At 37.6% G+C, this 15,929-nt stretch overlaps 1 protein-coding gene across 1 annotated transcript; it reads right to left on the bottom strand.

Annotated features, from left to right (window-relative positions):
* Nucleotides 1-9,279: 9,279 nt before the first annotated feature.
* Nucleotides 9,280-11,574, bottom strand: Adam29 (ADAM metallopeptidase domain 29). Its single transcript, XM_050147773.1, has one exon. It carries the CDS (start codon nucleotides 11,572-11,574, stop codon nucleotides 9,280-9,282), a length of 2,295 nt encoding a protein of 764 aa, XP_050003730.1.
* Between the last annotated feature and the right edge of the window lie 4,355 nt (nucleotides 11,575-15,929).

Genomic DNA, 15,929 nt, shown 5'->3' on the forward strand with positions numbered 1-15,929 from the left:
ATTTAATAGAGGTCATTGGGGGGCATTGATTTCTCTTTCAAAGAAAGTTTCCCCTTGCTTATTAAGGAGGGCTACTTGTATAAACAAGAGAAGTTTTGAATCTGTGACCACTGGAGCCTTTGCCCCACCTATAAGTAGAGTAGTGAATGTCTGGGTTCCCATCTGTAGGACCCTACTCTCTAAGCCCGAGTCCCCTCAGGCACAGTTTGTGCCCCACTCCTACCAAACTAAGTCCAGAGATATGGAACCAGTATCCTCACACCTCCAACCACCCACAACAGCATCTAGGACCACTGGAACCTTGGCTCTGCCTACCCCTGGAGAGATGAGTATCTGGATCTTCAGCTAGAGGGCCCTACTCTAGGCCCTAGCCCACTGAGGCACATCCTATATGCCACTCTGACTCAATAAGCCCCCGAGACCTGGGACCAGGCTCCTTATATCCCAAGCCAACAGTCCATGGCATCTGCGGCCACTGGAGCCTTGTCTGCATTCCTGACTGGAGAGCCCTAATCTCTAGGCTCTAGCCCAGAGAGGCACATCTCATGCCCCACGCCCATCCACCACAACCCCAGAGACCTGGGAGCAGCCTCCTCCCACTCCCAATCATCCCTTACAGAATCTTCAACCACCATAGCCTTGACTCTGCCTACACTTTGAGGAGCCCCAGAGCTGCATCAGTAACCACCAGAAGCACAGACCTGACTGTACCTCAAGGAAGAGTGATCACATAAGACACAAGCCCCAAATGAATCCATTGGAAGAAGAGATGGGTAGATGACAGTGTAAGAATATATTCAACAGCATAAAGAGCAAAATGGTACCACCAGAACTAGTGGTTCTACATCAGCAAGACCTGAACATCCCAAAGCAGATTGAAACAGAAGAAAGTGACCTTAAAAACAACTTTATGAAGATGGGAGATGCTCTTAAAGAGGAAATAAAATATTCCTATAAAGAAGATAAATAATTGGAAGAAATAAACAAATCCCTTAAAGAAAGCAAGGAAAGCCAAGAAAAAAAAAAACCAAAACAATAAGACAGGTTAAAGAAATGGTTCAAAACTTGAAAACTGAAATAGGGGCAATAAAGCAAACACAACCCAAGGGAATTTTCAAAATGAAAAATCTGGGTAAATGATCAGAAACTACAGATGCGTGCATAACCAACAAAATATAAGAGATAGAAGAGAATCTCCAGTGCTGAAGATATGATAGAGGAAATAGATTCACTGATCAAAGAAAAGGTTAAATTCAAAAAATATTTAACACAAAATATTCAGGAAAACCAGGAGACAATAAAAGACCAAACATAAGAATAATAGGGATAGAAGAAGGAAAAGAAGTCTAACTCAAAAGCGCAGAAAATATATTCAACAAAATCATGGAAGAAAACTTTCCCAACCTAAAGAAAGAGATGCCTATGAAAGTACAAGAACCTTACACACTACCAAATTGACAGGACCAAAAAAAAAGTTCACTTGCAACATAATAATTAAATACTAAACATACAGAAGCTCCTTGAATCCAGTCATAGAGAGGGCAGAGTAATTATATGAGCAAAGGGGTCAAGACCATGATGGGGACATCCACAGAAACAGCTGACCTGAGTAAGTGGGAGCTCATTGACTCAGTACTGACAACTGGAGAACCTGTGTATGACTGAAATAGGCCCTCTGGATGTGAGTAAAAATTGTGCAGCTTGGGCAGTTTGTAGGGCCACTAACAGTCCAAATGGATCAAAGACTTCAACCTAAATCCAGCCACACTGAACTTCACAGAAGAGAAAGCAGGAAGTAGCCTTGAACCATAGGCACAGAAGACCACTTCCTGAATATAACACAAGTAATACAGACACTGAGATTTAAAATTAATAAATGGGACCTCCTGAAACTGAGAAGCTTCTGTAAGGCAAAGTCAACAAGACAAAATGGCAGCCTATAAAATGAGAAAATATCGTCACCAACACCATATCTGACAGAGGTCTGATCGCCCAAACCAAAGAACTCAAGAAACTATATATCAAAATACAAAATAATCCAATTAAAAATTGGGGTACAGATCTAAACAGAGAATTCTCAACAGAGCAATCTCAATTTGCCAAAAGACACCTAAGGAATGGTTTGACATCCTTAGTCTTCAGAGAAATGCAAATCAAAACCACTCTGAGACACCATCTTACACCAGTCAGAATGACTAAGATATAAATAAAACACAAATGAAAGCTTATGCTGGAGAAGATGTGGAGTAAAGGGAAAACACTTCCATTGCTGGTGGAAATAAAAATTTATACAGCCACTTTGGAAATCAGTATGGCACTTTCTCAGAAAATTTGGTATCAATCTACCTCAGGATCCAGCAATACCACCTGGGCATAAACTCAAAGGATGCACATCCATACCACAAGGACATTTGCTCAACTATGTTTATAGCAGCATTATTTGTAATAGCCAGATATTGGAAACAACCTAGATGCCCTCAACTGAAGAACATATAAAGAAATGTGGCACATTTACACAATGGAGTACTACTCAGTGGTAGATAAGATGACAACTTGTAACTTGCAGACAAATGGATGAATCTAGAAAAAAAGAAAAAGAAATATCCTGAGTTAGGAAACCCAGACACAGAGATAAAACATGGTATGTACTCACACCTAAAGGGATATTAGATATCAAGCAAAGGATAACCAGCTTACAGTCCACAGCCCAAGAAAAGCCAGGAAAAAAAAGGAGGACTCTAAGAGAAACAAACATGGAACTCACTGGGAAGGGGAAATAGACAAGATCTCTTGAGTAAAATGGAAACATGTGGGAAGCATAGACGGTAGAATGGGAGTCAGGAGGGGGCAAGGGAAGGGGGTGGGAGAACATGAGGGATCAAGAAGTTTGAGTTGGGGGAAGGACAGAAAGGGAGATCATGGAAAGATATCTTAATAGTGGGAGCTATTATGGGGTTATCAAAAAATCTAGCATTAGGAACTTCCCAGGAATCCACAAGGATGACTCCAGCTAAGAATCTAAGCAATAGTGGAGAGGGAGTCTTAACTGCCATTCCCCTGTAATCAGATTCATGACTACTTTAATTACCATTATAGTACCTACATTACATTTAGGAACTGATGGAAGACGATACAGGATACAGAGATCTACAGCCAAGCTCTTGAAAAGCCCCTGGAGGTCAGTCGTAGAGAAAGAGGAGCAACAATATGAGCAACAGGGTCAAGACCACGTTGGGGATACCCACAGCAACAGTTGATCTCAGCTCTGGACTGACAGTTGGGGAACCTACATACTAAGCCTTATCAATGTGGGTGACAGTTAGGTGACTTGGGCGTTTTGTGTGGCCACTAGAAGTGGAACCAGTATTTATTCCCAGTACATGAACTAGCTCTTTGGAGCCCATTTCCTATGATAGAATACAGGGAGGAAAGCCTTGGTCCTGCCTCAAGTGATGTTACAGACATTGTTGACTCCCCATGTGAGGCCTCCACCCTCTCTGAGGAGTAGACATAAGTGTGGTGGGGGTTATTGGGGAGAGCAGGAGGAAGGAAGTGAGAGAGAACTGAGATTTGTAAGATTATTTTAAAAATAAAATGTATATCAAAAAAAATTTTGTTCAGCAATTAAATTACTGTGAATTGTCATCAATCACCAATTAAATTCACTGTGAATAGTCATCAATCATCCATCTCTAGATCATCTCTCAAATAGCTTTGGGTCTTTATTTCCTATAATTTTAACTAACCATAATTTGTTTTGTCAATGTAGGAACTTCTTTAGATCTTTCTATAAAAGAAAAATAAAAGGTCTGATTAACATTTCATTCTCTTTACCAAGTTTAAACTTCTATTTGAAAGATAAATTTAATGGTTGATGACTTAAGATGCCTATCTTATAAAGCTTCTACTGAGATTTGAAGTTGACTCTACTTGCTCAACTTGGAAAAGGCAGTGAGGGAGCTCTGATGCTCAGAACTTAAAGTAACATCAGTATGCTCACATAAATTAGCAAACTGTCAAAGTCATGTAAATCTTATAAAAGGGAAGCAATTCATGCAATTCATGTATACGTCTCACCTAAATCTACAAGGATTGTAGATGTTTCTCCCTTAGAAGCTTTATGCTGTATCTTCAGCCTCCAACAGAAGTAGACAACTTTACAAATGTGGCATGAGGATTAGTGACTTTTGAAATCTGATGCCAAACATTTTAAATTTATCAATCTCCTCTTTCCTTAGCACTCAATAGAGTAGCTCTGAGTTGGCAAGTTAATTCATGATTAATATTCAAAATCATCAAGTGTTTCAGGAGAAAATAAATATTAGAAATTCAGAATTTATTTACTTCTTTGAATTTAAAGTCATTCCTAGTCATTTCATGTCACTGTGATAAATTTAAAATACTGGCAGTGCTCCCGCCCTCCAAGAGTCAAAGACCACTTAACAACAACAACAAAAAACATCACCAGGCATGAGAAAAAAACAATTTTGAGTTGTTAGTCACAGCTGCCCAGAAAGTTCCACAGCAACACAGGCTACTGATGTTGTCCTTGATAGTCCTCTAGAGATAGAAGTTTAGTCTTTAGTGACAAAGATACCATGCAGTACAGAGATGCATCTCCTGGCAACTGCCAGCATGTCATAAGCTATGCTGAATGGCAGGTTCCTGCAGTCTCACAGGTGGCCACAGTACAAAGAGGTATCTCTCAGCTTCTTGCTTCATGGCAGTGTTAGGGTTTTTTGCTCATGCAGATGGAAAAGCTAAAAATGCATGCAAGTACAGATTCAGACAAAAAGAGCCATTAAACAGTTTACAGTGATTTTAAAGCTATACCTAGGCTTAAATGATAGAAAAGAAAGAGCATATATAGTCATAGTTTAATAAATATAGTTTTAAAATAATAAATGTTAAAAGAGGAGTAAAGTAATATAAAAGAAAAGCCACATAAAGATTGAATGTACATAGAGTGTCTAGATTCTATATGTTATTGTATTATCTTTAAATATACAGACTGCAGAGGAAGGAACAATAGTTGCTAAGAAACTGTTGATGTCAAATACTGCTGAATTAAACCTACCTATATATTTTTAAAAATGCCTTGACTTCAAAATGGAAGCCAAAGTATATGTTACTTTGGGAAAGAAGTTCTGCTTTTATTTCCACCGAACAATAAAAGATTGTGGATTTCTTCAATGTTAAAGAATATCAGATCTGATCAAGGAAAATCCCCTGAAATCCTGACTGCAGGTTTTATAGTATGAATACTGGCTCTCTGGCTATCCTCAGTATCTCTTGTTCTGTCTCCTTTTTCATTTCTGATTTTGTTAATTTGGATGTTCTCTCTCTGCCTTTTGATTAGTTTGGATAAAGGTCTGTCTATCTTGATCATTTTTTCAAAAAAAACCAGCTCTTTGTTTCATTAATTCTTTGTATTGTTTTCTTTGTTTCTATTTTATTGATTTTGGCCCTCAGTTTGATTATTTCCTGCTGTCTACTCATCCTGGGTGAGTCTGCTTCTTTTTGTTCTAGAGCTTTCAGATATGCTGTTTATTCACTAGTGTGAGATTTCTCTACATTTTATGTAGCCACTTTCTCTTAGCACTGTTTTCATAGTGTCTCATAGGTTTGGGTAAATTGTGTTTTCATTGTTGTTGCATTCTATGAAGTCTTTAATTGCTTTGTTCCTTCCTTGAATCAAGGGTGTTTCAATTGAGCACTCTTCAATATCCATGAGTTTGTAGGCTTCCTGCAATTAGTGTTGTTAAATTCTAATTTTAAACTATGGTATTCTGATAAGATACAGGGGTTTATTCCAATCTTTTTGTATCTGTTGAGGTTAGCTTTGTTACTGAGCATGTGGTCAGTTTTAGAGAAGGTTTTATGAGGTGCTGAGAAGATGATTTATTCCTTTTTGTTTGGGTGGAATGTTCTGGAGGTTTCTGTTAAGTCCATTTGAGTCATGACATCTGTTAGTTCTATTATTTCTCTGTTAAATTTCTGTCTGGTTGACCTGTCCATTGTGGAGAGTGGGGTGTTAAAGTTTCCTACCAATAATGTGTGGGGTTTGATGTGTGATGTTTGAAGCTTTAGTAGTGCTTCTTTTATATATGTGGGTGCTCTTGTATTTGGGACACAGATGTTCATCTTGATGGATTGTTCCTATTTGAATATAAAATGTCCTTCTCTATCTGTTCTGATTGATTTTAGTTTGAAGTCTATTTTGTTAGATATTAGATAGCAGCACCCGCTTATTTCTTAGGTCCATTTGATTGGAAATTTTCCCAACCCTTTACTCTAAGGTAATGTCTGTATTTTGGGTTGATGCATGTTTCTTGTTTAAAGCAGAAAAATGAATTCTGCTTTTGCATCCATTTTCTTAGACTGTATTTTCTTATCGGTGAATCGAGTCCATTGCTATTAAGAAATATTAATGATCAGTGATTGTTAATTTCTGTTATTTTTTGGTAGTAATGTTTGGGTGTTTCTTTTCTTTGGAGTTTGCTTGTGTGAAGTTATCTATTGCCTATGTTTTTGTGGCTATAGTTATCTTCCTTGCATTGGAGTATTCTTTCCAGTACTTTTTGTAGGGCTGGATTTGTGGATAGGTATTGCTTAATACCTGGATTTGTCATGGATTATCTTGTTTATCAATGATGATTGAAATTTTTCTGGATCTACTAGTCTGGGCTTGCATTCACAGTCTCTTAGTGTCTGCAACACATCTATCTAGGACCTTCTGGCTTTCGTGGTTTCCATTGAGAAGTTGGGTGTAATTTTGATAGGTCTGCCTTTATATGTTACTTGACCTTTTTTCTTTGCAGTTCTCAATATTTTTCTTTATTCTGTATGTTTTTTTGTTTTGTGTTTATTATAGGATGAAGAAACTTTTTTTGTTTTTATTTGGTTCAGTCTACTTGGTGTTCTGTAAGCTTCTTGTACCTTCATATGGATATCTATTTTTATGTTGGGAAAGTGTCTTCTATGATTTTGTTGAATATACTTTTTATGCCTTTGAGCTGGAGTTCTCCTTCTTCTATCTATATTATTCTCTTATTAGGTTTGGTCTTTCCATGGTGTCCCAGATTTCCTGGATATTTGTTAAGAATTTATGGGATGTAATGTTTTCTTGCACCATTGAATCTATTTCCTCTATTATATGTTCAACATCTGAGATTTTTTAACTTTTGTATTCTGTTGGCATGCTTGCCTCTGTAGTTCCTGTTTATTTACCTAGATTTTCCATATCCAGAATTCACTTGACTTGTGTTTTCTTTATTGACTCTGTTTCAGTCTTCAAGTCTTGAACTGTTTGAACTGTTTGATTCACCTGTTTGATCTTTCTTTTTTCTTGGTTTTCTTTGAGGGATTTATTAATTTCTTCCAATTTTTTTTATCTTTTCCTGCACTTCTTTAAGGGAATTTTTCAATTCCTCTTTAAAGTTCTCCATCATCCTCATAAGGTTATGTTTAAAATTGTTTTCTTTTGTTTTTCTGGGTTAGGATGATCAAGTCTTCATGTTGTATGACAACTGGGTTTTGGTGTTACCATGTTGCTTTTTAGGTTGTTGAATGAATTCTTGCATTGGTGCCTACCCATCTCTTCCTCCAATTGGTGCTGGCAGTGGTTTTGCCTCTAGCTCCAATCTTTGAAGTGGCTGTGTCTTTGGGAACTGTTCGTCTATTTTGAACTGTTGTCTGTGTCTCAGGGAGCGACTGAGGCCTCTTTTAGCATGCTCTCTTGGCCAGCCTTCTTGTTCTGCTCTCTTAGTTCATTCTCTTGGTTCACTATGTGCACTCACGGCCTGTGCTTCAAGCTTCCTATCTTGGTCCTCTCTGTGTAGTTGCAGCTGGTGTGTCAGAGTTTCTCTGAGGTTGCAGGAGGGTGGGGGTAATAGGAGGGTTTTGTGGTAGAGAGGGACTTATAGCTTGCAAGGTTCATCTATGGGGATGTGGAACAGCCTACCTGCAGAAAGCTTGTCTACTGGCTGACTAGAGAAGCTGCGATAGGTAGGGGCGTGGCCCAGAGTTTGGTCCTGGTATGGAGGCCAGCCAAGCATTTGCTTGGACCAGGTGGTTGAGACAAGAAAACTCTGCTCACAGGAAGTTATATATTTAGGAGAGATAGAGGGAGAGGGAGAGAGAAAAAGAGAGAACAAGTAATAAAAAAGAAGCCATAAATTTGAAAAAGAATAAGGAAGTGTATAGGGTAGACTTTGGAGAGATGAAGGGAAGAAGAAAATAATGTATTTATATAATTACAAAATATAAAAGTAATATTTTAAAAGTATTTTAAAAATTCATTCAGCTTTGTATAGTCTTTACAGACTTAATTGTCTTTTTACCTAAAATTACAAATATTGGCATCCTATTTTCAACCTAAGGAACTCTGAAGTTGAGCAGGCACAATAAACCCCATCAAACCTTATTTTGAAGTGAATCTGCCTAGGAATTTAGGTAATTCTTCAAAGGTAGCAACCAACAATGAAATGGAAAATAAACTCGAAACTGAAGCAAAATTTTTTATTATGTATCTTCAATCTTCTTGTTTCAATCACAACAAGATTATTTTTTAAATAGGGATCAGAACTGGATATAGAATTACTGAAAAACAAAACAAATTAAGAGAAATGTTGTGTTCCTAATTAATTATGAATAACTAATTGCAGAAGAATAATCTCATATAAAGTCAAGGAACTAAAGAAAGAACTTGGTGTTATTTTAACTTTCAAAACTGTTTAATTATCTCCATGATCTCAGACTCAGAACTTAGGTGTATTTCTTATCGACTTGTGGAAATGCTCAAATTGCTGGGGTCAACATCCTTGGGAATAACACCCGGACAATTTTTCTAGAATCTCTGAAACACAAAATAGCACTCTTATGCAGTGAATTTATACAAAACAGAGAGAGAGAGAGAGAGAGAGAGAGAGAGAGAGAGAGAGAGAGAGAGAGAGAGAGAGAAGAGTTTGAGAGTTAAAGGTATGTATCACTACTGATGCAAAAATCTATTTTTCAAAACCTATAACATAAACAAGACTACATCATCCCCATTTTTACTCATTCTCATATCACATAGCCCGATTTTTGCATAGAAAGAAGCTTACTATCACAGAAATGGTGCTGATGTCAAAGTACATGAAAAGAGATTGTAAGGTTGATAGTGCAAGAACCTAAAATTTATCTAAGCCATTCATACATATTTTTTCCTGGATCAAAATTACAGATATCAAGTTACGTAAAATAGTCAAGAATAAAGAGAGCCAGATTTGTGATTAATATTTAATGGGCACTTTTTATAGATGGAGTGTTTGAAGGTGGTGCTGACGGCACTGTTGACTGAGGTAGACTCCGTGAGCCCACTGAACCAGTTTCTTGTCTGTTTAGAGGTTTCTCTTCTTTTGCAGGTGTCAGCTTAATTGGCTCAGTTGGTGGCTTTGGTTTTCTTTCTTTCCTAGAATAAAGAAGCCAGCAGAGAATAGCTAATAAAATAAATAAAATAGCAAGTAGTAACAGACACAGGTAACAAATTTTTTTCTTCCTCTTTATCTTGGGAGGTGGACCACTGTCTATACTACCTCCATAGCCCTTTATTACACAATTAGGAGGATCCCACAAATAGTTGCAGTGGCAGTGATGTTTATTGTTGCAGATGCCCCTCTTATGACAGAATGTAGGTGAACAGTTGCTGTCTAATGCAGATATATGCACACAATGCCTACGGATGCAGATATGATCTTGACCACACTCTGTGCCATCTTTCACATCACCAATGTCATCTAGACGTGTCCCACGGTGGTAGTCAGTGCCCCAGCAAGACAAGCCTTTGACAACAGCAAAGTGCACAGTGCTGTGAGCTTTCATCTTGGGAATTTCTGACACGTTATCACATTGAAGTCTTCCACAAAGGGCATCATTGTTTTCACACTTTATGTACCCAGGTCCTTGAAGACCACAGTGACCAAAACGATCCCCTTTGGAGTGTACTTCTTCGTAGCACTTTGTATTTGCAGCCTTCGCATGCTGGCCAAAAATCTTCCTACAGTATTCGTTACGGTCATTGCATTGCTTTTCGTAGCAATAGGCAGAGACATTACAGGGAATTCCATCTTCTACATAGACATCGTCTGGACACTTATGGGATGTTCCATTGCACCACTCTGGAAGATCACAAATGTTAGCCTCTTTTCTACACAACGTGCCGGATGGTGAAAATTGGCAGTTTTTACAGCAAAGTCCAAAGGCACAGGAAGATCCCAAACTCAGAGTGCAGTTTGACATACAACAGAGATCTTTTGCACAACGCCGTAAAGATCCACAGTCACACTGCTCATCGTTTTCAACAATGCCATTTCCGCAGTATGTCAGATCAAAGATATCCTTGGTGTACATGTTTTCCATCAAACAATTTGCTTTCCGTACAGAGTAATCCCAGAAAGAATTGTAACTACAGTTGCTAAATTTGGGTATCGGTGGGTTACTAATGTGCATTATGCACTTGCTGTATCCACACTTACATGTATATTCGTCATGGTTCATGCCCAAATTATGGCCTAAGTGATGAGACACTCCAAGGGCACGAAGGTTTAAAGTTCTGTTTATGAAAGTAACAATGGCACAACTACGGTTTGGATCACACATCCCATTTGTTGAGCCTAAGCCACTTAATCCTCTCAAGTGCCTGTATATGAAAAGATGCGTGGTATCATGTTTTAGTCGATGAACAAGGTTTCCAGCTTTCCACTGGCAATACAGGTTAAGAGATTTTCTTACATCATCGATTACAATAAAGTTTTTCTTATTCCAAACCTCCAAACCAACCAATAATATTCTAATGCCAATTACATCATAAATATTATCTACCATATTGATCACAGCATATAGATCTGACATCATGGTTGTGTCGTTACTATTATAGTGTTCATATAGAGTCTTATCCACCACCACTACTAATTCAACAATTCTAACGTGGGTCCACCAGCCTTTAAAGTTACTTTGCTTGAGAGTGGAGTTACCAGTTTTTTGTAATTCTACTTGGCATGTTATATTATCTTTCATAAGGCTGGAAGTCTTTGATTCTGTTTTATTACTATCCATTTTATAGACCAGATGTTCAAATTTGGTAGAAAACTTCTTGGGCATAATTTCATAAATATTGTGATTTATCTCTAATAGTCCTTGAAAGCCCCCAAAACAACTGCTGAGGGAAACTAAGGATTCTGGGTCCCCCTCCACATAACCATGATAGTAGCAATCATCTTGTACAAAAGGGTAATCTTCAAGCAGATAACCCTGGTCAGAGTAGGTGAACATAGGGAGGTTCCTGGCTATAAAAAAATTGTTGATCTTCATGTGGATAATATGTTTCTGGCCTCCAAGTTTCAAGCTGTAGGATATCCAATTTGGAGATTTTATGCCTCTGGCTTTCCCAGTTACCTTCAACGGAATCACTATTTCTGTGGGACTGTGGTAGTGCTGATGCCCAGCCTGGGTGAGTCCAGGAAAAGACAGAAAAATTCCAAACAATTGTGTTAGGAACAAGATCCTCATACATAACAGTGCTTCAGTCACAGTCATCATGAACATGTGTCTATAAAAATGTTGGTTCAAAGAAGATTTAAGGTCTGGGAGTCATTGCTATTATGGATTCTTCTAGGCTGGCCAGTGTGCGGTGTTAATAATTAGGCATCCGTCCTCTGGAGAGGTCAAATCATTAGGTCTTTGTCCCTGGAAGTAAAAGAAAATGAAAAAGAAACCAATAACGATGAGAGTGGTTATGAAAACATGGAAGGAAGGAAGGAAGGAAGGAAGGAAGGAAGGAAGGAAGGAAAGAAGGAAAGAAGGAAAGAAGGAAAGAAGGAAGGAAGGAAAGAAGGAAGGAAAGGACAGAAAGGAATAAAACTAGTTTGTGGTACAGTCAAGGAATGATTAAAGCCATTGTTTGAGTGACACATGCCAAGAATCTCAGCACTCTGAAGACAAGTAAGGAGATGGAAAGTTCAAAGATAGATTCAGTTATGTAGAAAGACCCTGGCTCAAAAAACTCAAAGATCTTGCCTAGCATTTTCAGAGTCCTGGTTTGAATTCTCAGGAAAGCAAATGAAAATAATTTAAAAGAATGGATGCGGGCAGGCAGTAGGGAAGGAAGGGAAGAAGGGAGAAATTGATTGGCATTTGTATTTAAATACTGAGAGTCAGGTCCTGAAGAGATGATGGCTCAGCAGTTAGGAGCACTTCTTGCTCCTGCAGAGGGCCCATCTTGCTCCAATGCCCAGCACCCACATGAGCGTTCACAACCACCTGTAACTCCTGTTCTCCAGGATTTAATGGCCTCTTTTGGTCTCTATGGCTTCTGTACACATGTGGTACACCTACACTCATGTATTTCTATACACAGACACATAAGGTAAATTAATCTTTAAAAAAAGGTAACAATTTCTTTCAATTAAAAAAAAGACATCCAAAAAAATAGGTAACAAGAGACAGAAGGCACAAGAAAATGAAAATTGGGTATAAATGATTGTTACAATTAAGTCTCCATAAAAAATCAATTAGTTTTGCCATTATATAAGCATACAAGAATTTTTGTTTTCAGATAATCTCAATTACATTTGTTTAGTTGGAGTATTACTGGCTTTTCTTTACAATTGTAGATGATAAATTATTTTCCAAACCTATATAAGAAATATTTTTAAAAACCACTCTCATGTCATTTTAAAATATATTTAATATTAGCAAGCAAAATCTTATATATGGTACAACATTTAATTTTCCTTTTATTCTGTAGCTTCCTCTTCTCATCAGAAATGAAGACAGTGAATCTTACCATTGGTTACACACACGCACACACACAATCTTTAAAATGAACAAAAAGAATGTCTGTCTGAAACAGAGTGCTGAACAAGGCTCAGCATAAAACCTCCAAAAATCAAAGACAAAAACAAACAAAGAAATTGAAAAAATATTGCTCATGTCACTTGACTGAGAACCCACAATTTCAACAAAGATTTAATACTTTGTCTAGAACTGGGACACATATGCACTTATTTTTCTGAGTGGCAATTTCAGTGATTTGACCACTGTACCTAGTATAGTATAACTCCTATAGATAAATAAAAAAATAGTTTCAAAATACCAGGTGCATGATGGTACAAAAATTATGTGTTGATTTATAATATAAATAAATTTCAGAGAAAACATCATCACTGGGCTTCTTTTCTCCTTACTTTTAACCAGTTGATTGTTATTTTCTAAGATACTATAGAATAGTATTAAAACCTAAGTTGGGCATGATTATTAGTGATACAACACCAAAAAACCTTTGGAGTAGTTGACGAAGGAAAGATGCTCCCATTCCCCGAATCCGCTGGAGATCTTAGCCTGCCAAAAAGTGAGAATGCTAGTTTTGTGCTTAAAATAAGTATGACAAACATAAAATCATCTATGAATTATCCCTACTAAAACACTAAACTCTTAGCTAATCAAATTTTAAGAGTTAATTTCTATTTATATTGGAAATGAGCCAATAAAGGAAAAATTAAATAGTCTCTAAGAATAAAATGAATAAATCAAGATATGGTACCTTTCCCTAGACAACTAACTTGTTTCTTTTCAATAGGTCAGTGATATTAACCAAGACAGTAGAAAAACAGAGGGTGGTACAGATTTAGACCACAGGAGTATAGGCAGGTAGAGATGCAGTCGTAAATGCATATGTAGAAGTTGCAAGGCCTAGCCAGGTGATTGAGAGTTTTCTTCTCTGGTTTGTAGCTTTCAGAACAGGCTTGTTTATTACTGTTATATGTCCTGTATAAGATACAAGATCCTCAAAGAGCTAAATGTGCTGCTCCCTGGCCTTTTGAAGTCAAGATTCTTCCATTTTATCTCTCTCTTTTTCTGTCTGAGAGAGGTTGGGGAAAGACAGAGACAGACAGAGAGACAGGCGCACACACATGGGGAGGATGAGAGGGGAAGGGGGAGAGAGAGAAGAAGGAGGGAGGGAGTGTGTGTGTGTGTGTGTGTGTGTGTGAGAGAGAGAGAGAGAGAGAGAGAGAGAGAGAGAGAGAGAGAGAGAGAGAAAGCAGCCCTGATAGATAATTTCTGAATTGTCTTTGAAGTCATTCTCTTCTAAGATGCACAGGCTGAGAATTTTCCAAATATTCTTGTTTACCTTAGAAATCCCTTCTTCAATAAATTTATCAGTTCTTCTATTTACTATAAGCAGTCTGTAGGAACCAGACTGTTCTTTTGAAAAATCATTTACAAATATCATCAGATACTTACCCAATCACATCACAGGACACTGGATATATTGGAACAGAAGATTAAAATGAGATTTTTGTCACTTCATAACTATTGGTTTTTCAATCTACTGCTACCAAAATGCCTTTAAAAGCCCATACCTCTACCAACAACTCTGCTCCTGATGGTATGTATTCCCCCAGAATATGATGGTTTCTATCAATGCACCCCCTTTGTCTTTCTGAGCCATCACTAAATCCTGATTACTAACAGTCACAGTCCTAGCTCATGCCTCAGAACTCTTCCAGTTTCTAACCATCAATGAAGGTCAAATCCATTTCCATCCTTGATTACGAGAGGATGCTGTTTCTCAACACTGAAATCTCACAGATAACATAAGATAACATAAGCACCTCTGACAAAATAGCATAGACTGAGTTGCTAAAACTACAAACCTTTATGTTCCAGGGTTATAGAAACTGAAGACTCTAAGGAAAAGATACCAGTGTGGCTGGGCTCTGGTGACAGTACTCTTCCTGCCTAGGAGAAGCTACATTGACTTGTGTCTTCATATGGCAGAGAGCTGGGCACGAGAAAGGAAATAAGAGAAGGAGAAAGAGAAGGGAGAGAAAAGAGAAAATATGGAAGGGAAAGAATCAAAATCCTCGTGGCTCTTCCTAAAGGGTCCCTCCAACAAGATCTCTTTTTAAACCAAAGCTCATCACATTGGGCAGCAAGGTATTAACTTATGAATTCTGAAACAATAATAACAATGGACTTATTATTGTCACTCAGTTCTTTCCTATGATTTTGGTAAGTTCAGGGGTTGGAATCTAAAGAAAAGGAAATCCCAGTTTCCTGAAATAACAGGTTAATGACATTTATCCCAGTGCATAAGGACCCTATTAAGCATCCTCAGAACCTGAGTAAATCTTAATAGCACAGTACGTATTAGTAAGTTGTTTGACTCCTCTTTTGAAATATCTTGGACCAGAAGATGACACAGAATGCAATACATTTTAGGGCTGTTTCTGTTTTGTCTACCAACAACAGATATTTGAAGAACTAGGTTACTTTATGTTTTGTCCCCAAAATGGTAAGCTAAAGGGTCTATGAGCATCTGTCTTCAGGCAGCCTTAACAATCAAGTGCACCTTGAAAAATTGAGGGTTTGGGACCTCACGTGTATTGTTTAGCATGTGTAAGCCCCTGAGTTCAACTCTTAGAGAAAAAAACGTAAGAAAGAAGGGTGTGGAAAAGAAGGGAGAAGAGTGAATGGGATGGAGACGAGATGTCAAAAGGAGAAGGAAAAATGTGTAGCTAATTCACTTAAAAGGTCAGGGTCAGAAGGAGAATGGGTAAAAGTAATAGAAGATAATGTAATAGAAGATTTTTTATACTGTTTGCTTAGAAACAGTAATGAGCATCATGCTCACTATGGTACAGGTACCCAAGAGATGTTAACAACTTATTCTCAAAATGTATTCATAACACAGGTGAAACAAATGAAAGTAAAATAAAGTGTTATTTCAGCAAACTTACTTTTTTCAGAAGAAAAGGTCCTTCTCTAAATCATGATATTAAATAATATTAAATCAGTTTTCATATAGGAAGCCACTGTTGTCTTTTATATACTCTTAAACATGCCATTATTGGTGACATGTGATTCACAACTTAAATATCCTTAGCATG

This window comes from Alexandromys fortis, unplaced genomic scaffold (genome assembly GCF_014885135.2).
Source record: "Alexandromys fortis isolate MF-2015 unplaced genomic scaffold, M_Fortis_MF-2015_v1.1 scaffold_58, whole genome shotgun sequence".
NCBI classification, from domain to species: domain Eukaryota; kingdom Metazoa; phylum Chordata; class Mammalia; order Rodentia; family Cricetidae; genus Alexandromys; species Alexandromys fortis.

Coding starts and splice junctions, on each gene's coding strand:
- Adam29 (XM_050147773.1), bottom strand. CDS start 11,574: ATGACTGTGACTGAAGCACTGTTATGTATGAGGATCTTGTTCCTAACA.